The sequence below is a fragment of the Scomber scombrus genome, chromosome 11 (genome assembly GCF_963691925.1).
Source record: "Scomber scombrus chromosome 11, fScoSco1.1, whole genome shotgun sequence".
NCBI classification, from domain to species: Eukaryota; Metazoa; Chordata; class Actinopteri; order Scombriformes; family Scombridae; genus Scomber; species Scomber scombrus.
The window spans coordinates 10,205,130-10,225,346 of NC_084980.1; the positions used below are offsets into that span (position 1 = coordinate 10,205,130).

A 20,217-nucleotide genomic window follows, 5' to 3' on the forward strand; every position below is an offset into this window, starting at 1 on the left:
TGTTGAGCAGAACCTGAATATGATGAATATAAAATAATGTGTGTCTTACAGCTCACTGACATCATCCAGCACTTCCGACCAGATCTGGATTTCCGTCTCACTGTGAAGAAGGTCTCCAAAGTCTGAAAGCTCTGCAGCTCAAACTTCTCTGGGGTGTCTGGTCATTTATTGTGGTTGACTGGTAAAAGTTGATAAGCAGCACACTCAGTGGAGGTAATTTGTGTCTTTTTTTTTTTTTTTTTCATAGCTGGAGATGCCATGAAAATGTACCCTGTGTGATATTTGTTCATGATTATAATCTGTAAAATGGATTTGTATGAATGGAACAAAATTAAAGTGTCACCCAGGACAAAATATTGAGTTTTAATTGGTTTGATAGAGATAATTAAATAGAGGAAGTCTGACAGAATAACCATATAAATAATTCACTAGACTGAATTTAAAAAAAATGTATCTCTAATTTATCAGAAAGAGGTAAAAACTGTAAAATGATTTAAGCTCGAACCAAATTTGAAGTATCAAAACTGTGTAAAACAAGTGTACCAGCTGTGCCAATAAAGTACAAAAGACACAAAAGTAATGTATTCTTTTCTATGCTATATCTGTATTTGAAGATCAGCCCTTAAAATTTAACATTATTAACAGCTCTGTGTACATCTTGAAACTTTATTATATTTCCAGTCCGGACAGATTTAATTGCTAATGTTATGTTTTGTGTGACATTTTCACACCATGTGATTACTGGGTTTTAAAATAAAAGAGAAGATCAGGAAAGAGATGAATTAGCTGAAAAAAGGCAGAAAAAACAGTTATATCAAAGCAAACACATTTGTTTATACATGCATTATCCATCTCCTGCATGCCACGAGTTTTCATGAGTAACAACACAACCTGTTTTAAAGAATGGAGTATTAACCTAATACATCTACAGTATACTTGATCACATGTAAAAGCAGAAAAATAAAGTTAACATTGCACTCAGTGTATTGTGAAAAGGCAATTTTACACCAACAGTGGTTCAGATTTAAAACCAAGAAGTGAAACCAAAATTATTCACCAAGTATGACAGCAGTCTGAAGCAGACAGCAGAGGAGGAGAAACAGGAGAAACTGTCACAGCCTGCTAACAAGAGACTGTCCATCAGATTCAAAGGATGATTTTACAGTGGAGATGTTGGACAATGAAGAAAAACAGATCATCATCCTATGTGATAATAAAGAAAATGGACTGTGTGTATGTGTATGTGCATGTTGCTTAAAGTATGTAAATTAAATGAATAAAAGTGTTAATACAATGTAAAGGGAGTGGAGGATGTCAGGGTTAAAACACAGAACATTGTCTTGCAGGTTTTTGGTTAAGAAATGTAATTTTCCTACAAATGTCACGGTAATTACTAAACAATAAAGAATTACATTGTGTATTCAAAGGCATGTTATATCCCTTTTCTACAGTTACATTTTCAGCCAGTAGAGGGAGCCTGTTTGTCTAACACAGTACCCAACCTGCTCTCATGACTCCTCAATGCCTAAATGGGCCGTGTAAGGGCCGTTTTGTACTTTTTTTTTTCTTTGCCCCGAGCTTAAAATCAAAAGTATGAAAAACAAAGCATAAGTTCCTTTTTTGTATCATATTCATAAACAAATAATAAAATAACAAGCCATTTTTTAAATTTTTTATTTTGGATTCTCAAATGAATATCAACGAATGATACAGGTTTTTTTGTTTTTTGTTTTTTAAATCACTCATTTTATAGTATTAGTTTTTCCCCTTATTGATTTAATTTGTCACTGTTTTGTTTTTTGTATTTATGATTTAATTTATTTAAATGAATTACATTTGTCATCTCTGAAGCACTTTGAATTCCACTTACCTGTATGAAAGGGGCTGTACAAATAAAATTTGATTGATCAATTTAGAATAATTCATAAGTAAATTGATCATTCTCACAAGGCTGACAAGCATTACAGGATAATATTAGGATCATTATAAACGAACAAGCATATTTTAGACACATATCAGGTTAGTTCAAGACTTGTTTGAAGCAAGAAAGCAGTGGAGAGAAAGAGACAAAAGAAATATGAAATAAACAAAGGGATATAACACACTTTCATATTGCTGGGGGACCCGCAAGAGACAGATCTGAGAAAAATGTGTTCAACATCAAAGCTCCAAAATGCTGAATCCTACATTTCTCTTGATGCAACTTCTTAGCATCTTATAATTTGCCCACAGTGGTCAAAGCAACTTCTTTAAAATTAACAACGTCAACCTGATGTACCCCACCGTCATCCTCTGAGGGCTGCCTCCAACACAGGTCTCTTTTTTTTCTTGTGCATCTCTCCTCTGAGAAAGTTTCTCAGTAATAATTTCCCATGCAACGTGTGGAAATAGAGTTACTTTTGCATGAACATAACAAAAAGTGTGAAAATGGATAGCACAGAGCAGACTCTGTTTCTATATCTGGTATTTCTGGTCACTGAATTTAAGACTTTTTTGAATCAGTCCACAATCTTCAGTGTCTAACATGTATATGTCCATATAATCAGTAAAAGTGGAACTGATTGAATGTAGGTCACTGTCAGGAAGGCAGTACCAGCAACAAAAAAAAGATCATCTGAGGAAGAACAGAAACTATTCAATGCTGATTTTACAAATCAACCATGAAGCAGCTACAAGATTTAGATGCAAAAACTTTTAAAATTCAATTAATTCATTTTTCACAACTGCACCAAACTGACTGACACACACAGATACATTAAATATTCCTGCACTTTTCATCAGAACTTCTTTCTACCAAAAAAAATAAAATAAATATAAACAGTCCCAGCAAATAGTCGGTAGATTTTCCAGAGTTACAGGGAAACTAGTTGTAGAAAAGGCACTACTGTTGATTTTCCAAAATGTAATGTTTGATGCTGTGTGCACCACAAATAAAATCCTGCTCACTCCAAAGTAAGGGGCAGCTGCAGGAATCTCAGCAAAAAACTTAGACAAAATGTAATCAAAACTATCTTTGAGGGAAGATGCCACGAGAGATAGGTGAGTAAGAAAAATTGGAGCATTCAATGGAAAGAAATGGCTGCTTGGACGTGTTCAGCATCATTTTGAAGGATTTAAGGTTTCCAGTTCTTGTACAAATAACATTCTCTTAAAAATAACTTTCCCTATGTCTAATGTTTGCTGTAGAAAGTGTCAGTATTGAGATTTTCTGCCAGTGTCCTCTCATCTCTTCCTTTGCCATGCCATGGTCTGTGTTAATCAATGTTGCACTTCCCTCTTTTCCAGTTTTTCACATGACCCATGCGTCGCCCTTTTAAGCCCTTGGGGCCATTTGAGCCAACATTCAGAAGAAGTCTGCACACTTGAGTACATCCAGGATACACGCCTGAAACCCACCTGCCTTCAGTATGGACCTGAAAAGCCTTTTGATAGCTTCAGCTCTCATTGTGGGGGCCTCACTCACCATCTCACTGGCAGACTCCCATTGCAAAGTCAAATGGTAATGTAGATTCATTTTGTGCATCTATGTGTAGTCAGCAATGATACAGAGGTAGTTAAAGTACATTTATTTATTGATTTAATTAATTTGTATGGTTTATGTAATCTTTTTGTGACTTTTCTGTATTTTACTTAAATGTAAAACTATTTTATTTGACTGTTAATGTTGCTGCTGCAGCAGCTGGTGTTTCTACTATTAATGTTCACAGAGCAGATGCAGCATCATATGACCAGGAAAACGCTTTTTGATGGTGTTATCACTTTGTGAAATTCACTGCTGTCATGGCATAAAGGGGTCAAATGCATGTTAGATGAGGCAGATGACTTTGAAGTTCTGTGCAGTGTAATCTCTCACGCCTGTTATCTTGGATATGGGTAGACTACAGGACCCACAAGACGCACATTAGTTGTATCGGTGAAGAGAAACAAATAATGTTACACTAACACATCTTGAATGATATTACAGTAACACATCGTACACTCACTTCTCTGCTTTGCAGGTTGTTCGGTATCTCATGTGAAACTGTCCAAACAGAGCTGGTGAGCCAGATCAAGGCCTGGCAGATCAGGCAGAGCTGTCTGTATGCAGGAGAGAGGTGCTCATATGAGGTCAGAACATCTCATTTTCAGCATTCATTTAAAGGTGCAGTGTGAAGAATTTATTGGCATCTAGCGAAATAGACCTGGCAGAAACTGAATATAATATTCACAAGTATTTTTTAATTAGTATATTATCGCCTGAAAATAAGAAATGTTATGTTTTCTTTACCTTAAAATGAGTGTTTTATATCTATATGTTTCTACAATAGCCCAGAATGGACAAACCAAACACTGGTTGATGCTTTTTGCGAGTTTTGTTGCCACTGGTTCTCCTACAATCTGCAATCTCACTGCTGGATGCCAATAAATCCTACACACTGTTTTTTTTGAAAGAAACATTAGTGCAAACAGTTACTTGCTATCCATAGAGTTTACAGCAGGTAAAGAAAAAACTGAAAACACCTTTTATCTGTTCATACACTGATGATGTGTTTATGAGAATTAAACAGTTTCCAGTTTTTCACAGTGAACATACCCTTCTCTTATACCTCAGTACTTACTGATACCAGTCCTCCTTGGTACCTTTCCTCTTGGTTTGTTGTTCTTACTTTTATTTTATTTGTATGTGCTCATGCTGCCTAAAGAAGGATCCTTGCCAGCTTCTTTTGCCCCTTAAATGACAGGTTTTTCCTGAATTGAGTGGTGGTCCTGTTGTGAAACGGTTGTCATTTTGAAAAACATTTTAACAATTTTGGCTTAGATCTAAATTGGAACCCAATATAACCCCTAATCTGTAATTGTTTCCAGTATTGATAGAGAGAGCTTGAAAGGTTTAATATGCTGTGTTTCTGTCAGCCTTTTCTAAATCTGAAATGTGCTGCAGCTTGTGTCGACAATTCCTTACCTGATCAAAGCCACACACACGTCTCCAAGTACAAGGAAAGTGAGCGACCTTCAGTTTCTTCTGGAGCAGTCCACCATCTGCAAAGTGACTGTAAGTGTGACCCTCCTAAAAAACCTACATTTTTTGTACTCCTGCTCAACTCTGCTGGACTCACAACAAGCTTTGTTAAAGACCAAAAGACTTAATTTAAGTGAATACCAAATTTAAATCTTGAAATTTATAAAAACTACAAATGAGTCCAGCTGATATCAGAAATACATCAGTTTTATTCATCATAAACACACCGAATTTGGGGTTTGAATATCTACTTAACTCAGTGTCATATCTTTGATAAAATGATTAAACAAGTAGGCATGCATGTGTGATGTGATACAACACGGAAAGATGTTATGACTAAAAGCAATTTAAAGTGTAAAATCAGAGTTCAGTCAGCTTTGGTCACAGACATTCCTCTATGACATACTGTTTTCCTTTTGGTGCCTCATGAAAAAAATCGGCCTCTTCTAATGTTACTAATGTGCAGGGAGATGCCGTGTCTGACTTCTCCAAAGATCCTACTGATAACAGCACCAACTTCTGCAGCCTCCAGAACCTGATGGATGGTGAGTATCATCTCTCTTTAGATAAGAACCGGATGCTTGCGTCAGATTTTCTAACCATGATATTGTGATAACGGTATGTGTGTGCTTTTCCCTCTTCAGGAAGTAAGCTGACCGAAGCTGAGGGATACAAGCAGTTTAGCAACAAGTATATCTGTCCTGGGTTTGATATGGTAAACTGCTCCTTATCTTAAGAGGAGTATACGTCTTCCTGAATCCAAATGTCACTTCAGGATTGGATGATTGGTTCTTAAGAGTGTATTTTGCTCTCCATTTCATTCCAATGTGAATCATTGTATTATTGTTAATATTTCTGAAGTGTTGTCATCTTCTTTTAATATGCATTAAAAAAAATCCAATTCATCTTGTATTTTCTCTGAAACCAGCTCAAACTGGTGATGCTCACTAACTTTACTTGAACAGTATTTTAATATTGGTAAATGTGATGCTTAAAGACAGGTACTTTGACAAAAGATGATGCAATGCAATGAAAAAGGAAAAAACTGCAGTTTATGTAAGACAAAATGATAAAGAAACAAAATACATTCATAACAGATACACTTACTCCACTAAAGACAAACTATGGGTCTACTAAATGTAAGATGTAAGATTATATATGGATTAAATGTAAATTAAAAAAGGAAAATACAAGCTTTTGAAAGAAGACAAAGCAAACATGCTGATCAAAAAGGCAGAAAATAAGTCATGAGCAAGGAGCAAAGGAAACAGTTTCTTAAATCTAAAGAGTATTCTTATCTGGATTTTGGTCAGGTCCGTACTTAAAAATATTTTAAAAAGTCATTTGATAAAGATGAAATCTAGTTTGAAAGCATCTAAAGTGCTGTAAATCAGAGCTACTCTTTATATGCTGAAATTAGGAGAAGGTTGTTTTTATCAAATGCTGCCCGGTCCAAGTTGGATTGGTTTACACGAGGCACAAAAACACAGAGTAGTAGCTACCTGCTATAGAGAGCCAAAGTGAAACACAAACCCGAAATCCACACATCCCGTTGACATTTGTAACGATGCCTTGGAACAAACCCTTACTCATCAGTATGTCATGTTTACTTCATGTTTAGATACGGATGGTCATTTTTAACGAGCAGAGATTGAAGCTAAAAAGTTGGAACATTTGTCCAAAGTTATACAAAGTAAGAACAAGCTTTACAGTTTCAGAAAAACCAATGGCTGGCATGTGCACTGACAATGGTGAAACAGCTCCCTCTTGTGGAGAGGCTGAAGCTTGCTAAAGGTGAATGAGTGATAACAGCTTGCATGACTCAGTACATGCAGACCAGACAGCTCATATTTGTCAGATAATCCAGTGTAATGTCTGTGGGTTGTGTGTTGTTGTAAGATTAGGATAAAAATACAAAAGGTGTCATAAAAACTGTCAAAATAGAAGATGATGTACTTTATTGATCCCCATGGAGAAATTGATCCTCTGCATTTGACCCTTTTTTTACACACAGCAGCTTTTTATGCAGCACCCACAGAGCAGAGCACAGGAACCAACTCCAGTTCTTTCGTTGTGGGCACTGACAAGAGCATTAACCCTAACATGTCTTTGATGGTGGGAGGAAGCTGGAGCACCCAGCAGAAACCCACACAAAACATAAGGAGAACATGCAAACTCCTCACAGAGAAACCTCTGGGGTTCGAACATAGGACCTTCTTTCTGTGAGGCAGCAATGCTAATCACTGAGCCATTATGCTGCACTTACCTAAAACAGAAACACTAAAATACACTCAAGTCAATTTCAAACTTATATTATGAAACACAATATGTCAAACTATTGAGATCTGGTCATTTTTGTGTTACCTTATACTCGAATTATAAAATCCCCCCCAACCCCCCCACAGATGTATAACATTAGACCCGCTGTTGCTTAATAATGACGATCACAGGATATGACTGTAACTACACAAGATATGTTTCATCAAACATGTCTGATAAAAAGTAATCAGTCTATTTCATCTCACAAGTCTTGAAACAGGTTACATATCTGTCATCATCTTTCAGCTGTTTATTTCAATCCTCATAGAAGATACTCCTTGATGTTTGTAGAAAATGACATCACATTTACAGACGAAAGCGACAGTTTGTCAAGTGTCTGCTTCTTCGTATTGAGTCATTTGAGATGACAGGCCTTTTTTTAACTTGACCTGGCAGAAGGTATCCTCACAAATCTTGTGAGCGTGTGCTTGGCCACTCTGTCCATGCAAGGCCTTGTTTTCTCCATTCAGGGAGCAAGATCGTTGGCACACCAGTCAGGACTGAGGCTTCTGGCAAAAAGCTGGCGAGTAGAGGACGGGGTATGTCTGCAGCTCATTGTGTTTTACCACTTTCTTGCGTTTCCGTATCAAAGTCAAATTCAGTCACACAGCAGTAGAGCAGCTTCTGGGTGCATCTAGTGGCAAAGACTGAAAGAGGAGCAAAGATGTGGGAGGGATGGGAAAAAACAAAAGGAGTGGAGAGATCAGATACAGCTGACTCTGATAACAGCTGGTGATTAATGCTGTAATAGGAAAGTTATTAAAAATCATGAGGGACACTTGACAAGCTGGATGAAGACTGCGGAATGATGAGCATAGTAATTTCATGCTTCATGAACTCTCCAATTTTGGAGTAGAGATCAGTATCTTACAAATCTCTACAATCTCTTCCTATTCTAATGTTTGAACATGGCTCATGAAACACAGGACAGTATTTTACAGATTTATTACACATTCTAATGCACAGAATTATTAAATTGTGATCTGTGAGACATTAAAGCCTAAATCTTACCGTTTAACTTGCGGATGAATTTGGGTCTCCTATCTTCTGGCAGGTAGATTGCCACATAATAGACTGGCACACCAGAAAGTGAAATGCCGATTCCTATGAGAGAGTTGATCGTGTCTCCGTAGAGAGGGACGATGACTAAGAACAGGCTGCACACACAGTAGATGAAGGGGAAGACTAAGGTCAGCTGTGGAGAGAAGAAGACATACGTCTGGTTAGCTTGTAAAATGGTGGAGAAAAAAAGGTGGCTGATGTTGGGATGTACACAAAAGTCTAACAAGCAAAGTCAATTGAAGAGGATTTTTTCCCTCAGATCATCAAGATGGTGAACTCTGACCTTTGTCTACTATTTATTTTACTCTTATTGTAATTATTATTAAACTCGCCATTAAAGTAGAACCGTACCACTATATTGCCCTGCATTTCACTAAAAACACTGTATGTACATGTCACAAATGAAACCTTTTTAACTTTAGTATTTAATCTAATTGTAAATGTAAATATGTTTGCAAGAGACAAAAATCGGGCTCAAACTGCACTCTTGAGATTGTTGCAGATATTCCCTTCAAACCACACCAGCATTTAAAACGCTTTTTAGGAACTGCAATATTGCATATATATAGTATATGTATGCACACACACACACACACACACACACACACACACACACACACACACACACACACACACACACACACACACACACACACACACACACACACACACACACACACACACACATATATATATACACACCATATGCATGTAAATATACTGAATAAGAATGTGAACAGTGAATAAAGCAGCACCTTCACAGGCCTGTGTCTGTCTGGCTGAGTGATGCGCAGGTAGATGAGGCCAGCCACAGATAGACCCACATAGAGCCAGTAGCTGAAGCTGAAATAGTTGATGAGCTGGAACACGTCCTCCACGCACAGAAAGATCAGACCCATTACACCCTGCAGCCACAAAGCAGGATCAACAGTTATTTATTATTCTAAGAGAACATTCAATTAAACATCTTTGTGTTTCATTGTGGCAGCCTTTAAAGTAATACAGATGTGTATGCATTTCAAAATATTTGATGTTGATTTGTATTGAAGAGTGAAGGAAATGCTTCTCACGTTGAACAGCAGTGCAGGTACTGGTGTGTAGCGCTCTAGGTGGATCAGACTGAGACTGTCAGGGAGGTGGCCCTCTCTGGCCCCGACAAAAAACAACCTGCATGATGGGTACAATATGGTAATAAAGAGAGGCTGGTTGGAAAAATTCTCTCTACAGTTTCATCATAATATTGTTTAATCATGATATGATCATGTTCCTGTCACAGCCTGGTTCGATGTTCCTTAGTTGTCATTTTCCACCAGACACCCTCTGACTTTTCTCCCAGTCACGTGGGTTGTTGCCCTTATTAGTTGGTCTGTTTTTGATGCACACCCACATCTTATACTCAACTATGAGGGTTTTTTTCCTGTTTATTATGGGTAAGAGACATTGTGTTCTTTCTTGTGTATTTGAGTTGTATTCATGTGTATTCTGTGGTGGTTTTATGCATGTTGCTTTATAATGAACAGGATTATGTTTCTGGGTTTTTGTTTTTCTGTTGCTCTGTTTTTCCTCTGGTGTTCCTTTGCTTCTCCCCTACCTACTTATCAACACACCTGCTCTGTATCAGCTTCATCGGCTTCTCCCTGTGCCTTCCCCAGCCAATCAGCTCCTTTCCTGTTCTCCTGTTCCACCCACACCTCATCCCCTCGTCAGTTTAGTTTGTAGTTAAGTCCTGGTTTTCAGCTCCGTCTTGTTGGATCCTTTGTTCGGCTTTGCTGTGCCTGCACATCTGCATTCTGATTAAAACAATATTCTTCAGTTCGTACTGCCTGCTTTGTCACGCATATGGGTCCTGTCATGAACTAACTAGTCCACTACTGTCTGTTCTGAGCTGGTTAGTTCACTCCTTTGTGCTGCAGACTCTTCACTTCCCAGTGCCACCACTGAGGCTCAGCCTGTTCCCAAGTCATCGGCTGCACCTGCTGATGCTATAACCCCAGCCAGCAGCTACACTTGCCAACAACCAGCCAGATCCCAAGCTGTAAGCCACGCCTGTTGATGTCCTGCCATGCCCCAAGTTCTTGGTTGTCTCTGCTGACCTGCTGCCAGACCTTCAGCAGTCGGCCACCTCTGCTGATGCCCTACCAGGCCTAAAGTCGACAGTCCCTACCAACAACACGCCTACCCATCTATCCTGCCTTCTGGCTGACCTCCACAGAGTATTTCTGTTTATTTCGCTGGCCTCTGCGCCTTCATTCACAGGAGTGCTGCATGTCTGGTTGTCCTCTTGGTCCCCATTCCCAGCGACTATGTCTCTGTGCTCTGCCCTTGGTCAGCCCCTAGGCCACTTGCCCTTGAATCCTTCCTCCAGACCCCCTCAACCCATCCTGCTCGGTGTTTCTGATGGGTCTCTCGGCACATATTATTTAATTTGCCGTTATTAATAAGTCTCTCTGTTTTCAATCCGGTATGTACTCGCACGTTTTATACTCATCTCAGTTCTTAACAGGGTTTTGGTTTTTCTGTTTATTACTGATAAGAGACGTTGCAGTGTTGCTTGTGTATTTGAGTTATATTGATCTGTATGAATACAGAATTTTTGTGATTACCGTGAGGCAGCAATGATGGAAGCATTAAGTCCTCCGTAGCAAGACATGGCCACTGACACAGGGATGATCCATTTGAATGGGCCCAGGACTGCATTCCCAAATGTCTTAGGGATCAGATTCACATGGTTAATTACAAATTTAATGAGAACATTTAAAGCACATTAACGCCTCACATCACAAAAGCAGCTTCCAATTAAGTCTTGTTTTCAGCTCAGGGTGAAAAACATCTTGGGTAAACAACATTTATATTTAGCAGCAGAGTGAAACATCTCACTCATTTGACTGTTGGGGCCTTACCACAGCAACGGCGTCACTGGCTAGCAGAGATGGCATGTCCAGAACCACATAGTACGCTACATTGGTCAACAGATAAATGATGGTCACTATGGGCATGGAAACGGCAATGGCCAGGGGCAGATTTCTAAAAAAGTAGTATGGACAAACACACAGAGAGGTTTAAAATGTGCAGTAGAGGGATTACAGTCAGTTAAACAAACAAGATCATTTTCAACAAAAATTAAAAGTCGTAAAATGATTATTTTATGAAAGTAACCTTCCCATTGTGGCAATGTGTTTCTTTTAAAACCGCACGAGTCATGTCATCTACACCTGAGCAATACAAACAATTACAAGGATGAAATTCAATAAGCTGAATCTGGCCGTGGTGCTAGAAGTCTTATAGAAGAGATATTTCACCTCAAGACACTTCCTGGTTAGATAAAGGATAAATAAATGTCTAACTGTAATTTCGGGGAAAAAAGATACTATCCCATACCATCAATCATCCCAACAGTGCTCATTAATGAATGTCTCAAACTTTCACCTTTTAATTTGACATCCTTTGAGTCTGTGTTGTATCTGCTCAGAAGCTTGTTATCCATTAAACTCAAACTTATCACTGATTTGAGTGACAAATCAGTGGATTTCACGTCAGTGAGCAAAAAGCAGGAAGCAGGACATTTTGGCCAGTCTTCACAACTTATGACTTAGTTGTAAGGGTAAGGTTAGAATTAGGTTTAGGTTCAGTTTAGGATAAAGGTTGGATTTAGACATTTAGTTGTCATAGTTAAGGTTAGGGTAAGGGGCTAAAGAATGCAGTATGTCAGTGAGTGTCCTCACAAGAATATTAAGACAAACGTGTGTGTGTGTGTTTGTGCGTTACCTCTCTGGATTCTTAATCTCCTCTGTGACAAAGTTGAGCGTGTCCCAGCCGGAGTAGGAGAACAGAGCTGAGTAAAGTGCCAAAGCAATGGCTCCGGGATCTGTGGAGGACCCCTCAAACGGATTGTCAAAACTCTTTGTTTCTCCTTTGGAGAGAGATGTTAAGGTTTAACACATTTTATTTTGTTTCCTCTGATGCATTTATACATGTTGTTGTGAACTTACCACTAGCTATTTTCAGGATTCCCACAACAATGATGAGGATGAGTGCCATGAGTTTGGCATAAGTGAAGATGTCCTGGACCAGAGTCCCCCATTTCACATAGGCACAGTTGATGAAAATGAGTATACCTGGATAAACCAGAGGAACAAGACAATGTGAGGCCTGACAAAGCGTCTTATACAGCTTCTGCTTTCATGTTTAGTTGTATTTGGACAACCGCAGACCACTGACTAACTTCTTTCTGTGTCACATGGGTCACGTGTTTCATGTGGGTACAGAAAGAGAAACTGAGTTCTTGGTAGACCATTACTGGCATTGCTGCTCTCTCACCTAAATACCACCCCTGTGAACTGCATTCTCCACAGCACAAAGCCAGACTGTGATATTCCTACAGGACAGACAGTCTAACTATAGCTGATTCCAGTCCCACGCAGGGTCACTGAGGCTGTAAATGGGGTGAACAGATAACTGATTATGTGCATGAACGATGATATCACCCTACTGCTTGTTTTAGCTGATGTCATCCTACATAGTCCTTAGTATTATTAAAGCTCTTTAAAAAAAGGTATACACTAACAAGTACACTGCAGTGTAAAACAACAGTTGAATGGTGGTAATGTGAAGCAGCAGCAACAGCAGGAGATGTTGGGTTACGAGAGTGAACAGTAAACAACAAGGCTAGTATCAGGGAGATAATATTACACACAGTAGCTGGATTACATGATGCATCTTTTGCCTAGTGCTGAGAAGGCCATTTTAATCCAGTGTGGGTATGGTGGACATTGCCACTTACAATCAAAACTACGCATTCAAACACAGGTATTTCTTACAGAGACAGGCCGCAGCAAGGAGGCGGACAGCATCGTACGGCGGCTGGCAGGTTGGGTAGAAAGACTCCAGCAGGTAGTAGGCAAAGGTCAGTGAAATCACAGCCTGGCTGGCTGGCTCGATCAGCAGGATGGACGTCCACAGACGGATGAAAGCCAGAAAGCCACCAAACGACTCCAGGATGTAGGCGTAACTGGCTCCAGACTTGGTGATGGTGGTGCCAAGCTCTGCGTAGCACAAAGCCCCAAACACGGAGAAGATGCCTCCAAGAGCCCAAATGACCAAGGACAGACCGTAAGAGGCGCTGTGCATCAGTACACCCTTTGGTGAGATAAAGATCCCAGAGCCAATCATGTTGCCCACGATGAGACAGATCCCATTGATGAGAGAGATTTCCCTCTTCATCCGAATTTTCTCTGCTCCACCATTTGGAGCCTTCAAGTCTTCGTTAGATGGAGCCCGTGGTCTTGGGCATATGGTGTCTGACATGACCCCCATCTTCTGCTGCAGATCCCCTATTAGTCCAGCAGTGCTGAAGAGATCATAAAAGAAGATCATTTCGAATTTGTTTAATTCCAGACAAATAGGATTCTTCTACTTTATGAAGTAACTACACGACTCCAAAGATCTCACACACACGGATCCACATAGTCCACTATTATATGCCTCCATACATGAACAAACACATTGATCAGATGCAGTAGTTAATGACAAGAATTTAAAAGTGAGATCACCTTATTTCAAAGAAGATCAGCAGGTTTGTTTGTCCCTCTGAACATGTAGAGTCTCTCTCAGGTCACTGTGGCTCCTCTGAACCAGGCAAGCAGTGAGACATTGAGCGAGATCACGTCTGAGAAGTAGCAACAGGACGGTCGATGTTGCAATCCCTGCTGCCCAGTACAACCACAACCAGTGTTTTTCCAGCGCCAGGCCAATCGTACTCTCGTGTTCCCCCTCTGAGCTATTTTCAGAGGCAAGCAGACCTCGTCCCAGCCCCCCGGGAGCCCTCAACGGTTAAGACAGAGGGGGCAGAGCTGCTTCTGGGTCAACATACTATAGTCAGATTGTGATCAGCCCTATAGCTGCTGATCTACCACCAGTCACTCAGCTGCTATATGTTACTGATCTTTGTTTTTTGTGTCCCAATCAGCAGCTTTAGATGGATGAAAACATTACATGAGCTAACCATGCTTACAGTGCTAACTAAGCACTGTATGAAATGCTCTTGGATTACTGTTACATAAAAATAAATTTAGAATAAAGCAGCCAGAAGTAAAAACAGTGAACCCATTTTATTGAAGACTTTGATACACCATTTGAAAAAAAATCCTTTGTTTGTTAAAACCACAGTTACACATCAACTGAACTTTATGCCATACTTTATATAACTGTTTGATGAACTGACACCGATAATGATAACGGGCACTATATTAGGCAGGTATTTTTCAGAAGGCATTTCTACAAATACAACAAACAAGAGATCACAGAAAAAAATTATATATATATATATAAAAAAGATGAAACTATCATCTACAGTACAAAATATGTTACAACATATTTAGGCTATCAAATTTGTAACATTTTTTTCACTCAGCTTTGCTTGATAAGTGTGTAAAAATGCTTTTGCATGTTGACTATAGTTGAGGCCGAAAGCAGAATATGAGGCACAGTTGTCAACTGCAAGGCAATACAAGTCCAAGATTATGGAAGCATATTGACCTCGCTCGGCCTTCCTCTGGGCCGCTGCTAAGCGACATTATATAATTATGTTTGACTTCTTGAAACAATGTATTTTTACTAAGAACCGCCTGCTCTGTCTCACTTCCTGTGGATTTGCGATTTAACTGAAATTTACTCTGGATCTTTTGCACATCCTTACAATGAGATTTATGTGAGTAAATGAGAGGAAATGAGAACAAAACACATCTTCATCTGTGGTCAATTTATAGATGTGCAGACTGCAATACAATATTCATTTGAGCACTTACTTCGAGGAAGTGAAGGCAGTGTTCATGAGAAACTGTCCACACATACACACACACACCATACACACTAGAGCTGCAAGGGTCAGCTGATTATTCAGCGGTCAATCAACAACTGCTACAATTTCAATAAACAACTGCTTAAGTTAGTTTTAAGCAAACAATAAAAAATAAATAAATCTGGTTCCAGGTTTTAAAATAAAAATATGTTTTCTTAGTTTTCTACAATAGTAAATTTGATCTCTTTGGTTTTTTAAAATGTTAGTTGGACAATTTAAACAATCTGAAGATGTCACCTTCAAGTCTGGGAAGCTGAGAACTGAATTTTTTCACTGTTTTCAGACATTTTATAGGCCAAATGAATAACTCAGAACAATAACGCAGCCCCAATAACACACATACACGTAATATAAGGAAGATTGAAAGTAACAACAGTCTCATGGAAGCAGAAATCATGTTTTATTTTTGTTTTTCTATATATTATGTATGACTGAACTAACAGAACTCTGTGACTGACAAACAGGTATTACTCCCATTCATATAAATAAAATGGTGCTACTGTATAATGTGAACGTGTATCTTCTTGCTTGTAACAGGATTATGACTTTGCTGAATGCTACTGATGTACGAGGAACTGAGCAGCAAGGCAGCACAGCCACAGTAGAAAAAGTTAAATGAGTCATGTCATGTACTGTGTGGTGCAGGTACACAGAGGCACCGCTACAAGCAAGGCGGGTTTGAAGGCGGGCTGAAATCTATCTTTTAGTCTGTGCTCAGAGTCCATGGAAGAACTGTAACTCTGGAAGTTTCCAGGTTTTTTTTTTTTTTTTTAAATCAACAACTAAGAAGAGGACAGAACACTTTTGCCCACTTTTAATTCACACACACACACACACACACACACACACACACACACACACACACACACACACACACACACACACACACACACACACACACACACACACACACACACACACACACACACACACACACACACACACACACACACACACACACACACACACACCTCTCATTCTGGGTTTTATGTTACAGTCTCTACTTCCTCTTTACTCCGAGCCCGTCCGACTCCTTAACTCAGCAGTTAACGTCTGAGTAGGAAAAGGAGCCCAAGCTTTCCATACAGGCATGTAAACACAGCTTTCCAAAATCACAAATAATTTCAGCAATTCAGAGTTATTTGAACTTGTTAACGTTCAAGACAACACGTTTAGATTGCTCTTAAGTCTCTCCTGCTCCCTTTACTGTGCATTTTCTCACTGATCTAATGTACACAGGTCACTCTATGTGCTTCAACACAAAGACAGACACTCTTTGTCGCAGAGAGGGTCACATTCTCAATTCATTTTGTGGTAAACATTATCCGGATAATGAATCTAAAGACAATTCAAAAATTACTGTAAACCCTATTTGTTTGCTATAGGTTTTCCAGCATCTAACAGTCCTTCTGTAACTTACTCAGATCAACTGAGCGAAGCTACACACACACACACACACACACACACACTAAAAATAAAAATACTGGGCTACATAAATATGCTTTCACTTAATACTAACTGTTCTGGAAACAAAAAGTGTAACGCACTAAAAGGAGTGAAACCCTGCAAATGAAAGACTATAAATCAATCGCCTCATTAAATCCAAAACTTAGTAAATAAAATCACTGATTCAGTCGAAATCTTTTGATTCTGATTATACAGAATAAAACTTTGGGTTTTTGACTCTAGCTAACGAGTGGATAAATTGAAGCCAATACCTTAGTTTTTGCACCTGCAACTCTTTTAACTCAGCCAGCTCTTCCTCTGTCTTTCTGAGGGACTGACTTACATGAACCGTGATGACAATCTCAATGACAACGGAAACCACCAAAAGTTAAGTGTAGTGTAAAGTTGGCACGGTCTATAATCTGGACAGTTTCCATTGCTTCTGAGTGTTGCTACATGTTCCTGATGATATTGTAGGACACAGACAGCGGTGGTGCACTGGCGACCAGGTTTGTGGTTGGTGAGCTGATTTCAGCTGGGTACGGCTGCAAGCCCATCTGCTTATTGTCGTGCAGCTTGCGGACGACAATGCGGCAGAAGTCTTCGCTGTGCCGGTGACAGTCGTCCAAGAGCTTGCGTACCTTGGCTGTGCGAGTGGGCTGGTTCACCACCAGTTCGTAATCCTCACGCATCAGCATAGAGCGTGAAAGCAGGGCGTCCAAGCTCTGGTTCAGGCAGGCCTCGGTCATCTGTGAGACGATCTCCTCGCGCCGTGTCTCGATCCATTGGGTGATGGGGCCTTGTGATGGAGGCGAGTTGCACAATGGGGCGGAGTAATCAGCTGCTTGGGTGGAGAGAGAGGGAGAGTTCAGATATCTGGGGTAAAACAGTTTTGAACAGACTGAACTTTCCAGAATTTCCAGTATCTTTCATTTCATCCATTATGTTTCATCTGCTCGTACCTGGCTGCTGAGGCTTTGGATTGAGAGTGAGGTTATCCAGTCGTGTCTCATACTCAGTGACGGGCGGGCCAGGTTTGACGGGTATGTTCAATTCATTCATGGGCCTGGCACTCTGGTGGCCGTTTAGATTATTGGTTGCAGAGTGGTCCTTCAGAGACTCGGGAGCCTCAAGAGGATGAGCTATGAATGACAACGGAAGCCCCTCTACAACAGAAAAAGTAGAAGAAGAGGCATAATGTACCGAGCCGTAGAAAGAAACTTAAAACATAAACAGTCAGTCCTGCTTTTATTACCTTTAGAGGGTGCTGTATTGCAGCTGGTGAGGGGGCCTGGTAGAGATACATCTGTTTCCTGGGAGGAACAAGACCCTGAGCCCGAGTTGGTGGTCTCCTGTTGGAGAACACACAGATGATGAATTGAAATTTCCATGCACACACTATTACCATACATCTAAAAGTACAGAGAGCTCAAATGTTGAAGTGCATCCCCAAGTACCCCTGTCTATTATTAGTCAGGGAAATGAAGTTATTTCCACATTTCCAGTAAGTACATTGTTCTACGCTTGACTACTTCCACTTGGGATTAAACGGAGAGGAGAATCTTTAGATACTGACCGGCCAGGGGTTGGACCTGTCCTTCAGCATATTCAAGGATCCCTCCTCACCCCTCTTCTCACTTTCTGGCTGGGCTGAACAGCAGCCTGATCTTCGCATCAACTGTGGAAGATAAAAAGGAAGAGGTGAGTCATACTGAGTCAGACTGAGTCAGACTGGGTCATACTGGGTCATACTGGGTCATACTGGTAAAGCATGACTTAGCAAAGAACAACCAAATGTTACTATGTTCTATCAAATGAACCAAAATTTAAGCTAGTAAGTACATTGTTAGCCCAAAAACAAGATATCTTTTCTCACTAACTCTCATGTAAGTAAAAACAAAGAACACACAATTTAAAAAGGAGAAAAAAGTCCATAAACTTGCTTGTCTTGCCGACTTGTTTTGATACATCTGATCAAACATGCAAATATTCACCTCACTAGTTCTGATATTTTCTTCTGCTGCTTGTACTGAACCATTCCTCTGTATATCTGAATTTAAAAGCTGAACACCAAATACCACTTATCCTGTATTCCAGTTCTTATCAGGTAAAAATTACAAACCACAGAGTCGATTATTCAAATAATTGTTATACTTGATTGACTTTAGTATATTTAAATACAAATGTATATGAATATATGCATCTTTTAAAAAAAAATAGGAGATAAAAATGCCTATATTTTCAGCTGAGAAACAAGTATTAAAAGTTGTCATTATATATATGTGAATATAGTGTACTTATGACATAAATTGTAGCAAAATGTAGCAAAAAAAGATTGAGCTGACAACATTCTTTTTTCAGGATAGATAATTATATCTATTCTATTCTACACAGCAAATATTTGTCCTCTTCTTTATAACCCAATCACCTGAATAACCCCAGTTGGGCCCGATCCAACTTCAACTTTCACACAAACGTTTTATAGTAACCTATCGTGTTGACGGGAAACAATAATCACTCTCATGTGTGCACACACAACTTAAAAGAGGAAGGATACGTTAAAAGAAAATTAGGAAGTACATTTTTGAGTCATGATTCAACTCAAATTGCCCAAAATTACACACAGGTCCTCATACATGTGTGAAGAAACTATATATTCAGCAATTATTTGTGTCCCTGAAACACTGCCTCACAGTACTTAAACTAGTAACATTTCAAATCACTGAAACATGATAGAAAAAACAAACAGGTGTTTAGATTATGTGATAATTATTCTTAAATTATAATCAAATCATTTAATCGTGTATCTAGGAAAAAACAACCAAGACCACAGTTCTGCTTCTCTCTTTAACTTATCCCACACATCACAACACTGCACACACTCGTCCGAGTACAAAAATGCTACGGAGCAGCTCGCTGTGACAGATAAGGAAACACCTACAGTAAAAATTGAGTGATAAACTTCTTCCCCGTAACACAAAAACAATAAGTTTATTAATTAACTAATTGAAGCAATTGACCCAGCCATCCTCTCTAGAGGATAAGCTGTTAAGAAAATGAATGAATGAAACAATTGAGAAAAATGTGGCTGTTGCTCAAACTAAGTAATCTTATCACTTTACGCTCTGATAACTTGGGAAAATATGTAAAGTATTGAAAAACACAATTTTAATTCAATGGTTTTATTTCCCAATTCAAAGTGGTAAAACGTGAGTCATAATTTATTTACGGTCTCAATTTTCATATTCATCAGAATTGTGAGAAGACTCCTGACTGACCTTTGACCTCTTGATCTCCAACACAGCCTCCAGGAAGTCAATTTCATCGAACCTCCTCACCATGGGCTCCAGCTCAATCAAACACTCTGAAATGGCAGTAAACACATCACAGCCTTACTATTTATGACATATATAAATCGTTTTTTTTACCACAGTGCCCTTAGCTGGGTTATCATTGTCACAAACTTGCCAACATTCACTGGTGGTGAAAGTCTAAAACAAAAGATATTTAGTTAACATTAGCATTGCAAGACCAA

The 20,217-nt window shown here is 39.3% G+C and overlaps 1 protein-coding gene across 1 annotated transcript; it reads right to left on the reverse strand.

Moving 5' to 3' along the window:
- Positions 1-10,979: 10,979 nt before the first annotated feature.
- Positions 10,980-20,026, reverse strand: LOC133990365 (Y+L amino acid transporter 2). The gene is made up of 10 exons (XM_062428650.1): positions 19,961-20,026; positions 18,259-18,360; positions 17,938-18,034; positions 17,645-17,848; positions 17,189-17,523; positions 13,198-13,630; positions 12,370-12,495; positions 12,146-12,290; positions 11,281-11,404; positions 10,980-11,087 (listed from the first exon to the last, which is right to left on the reverse strand). The coding sequence occupies exons 1-10, from the start codon at positions 20,021-20,023 to the stop codon at positions 10,980-10,982; spliced, it is 1,737 nt and encodes a 578-aa protein (XP_062284634.1). The 5' UTR covers positions 20,024-20,026.
- Between the last annotated feature and the right edge of the window lie 191 nt (positions 20,027-20,217).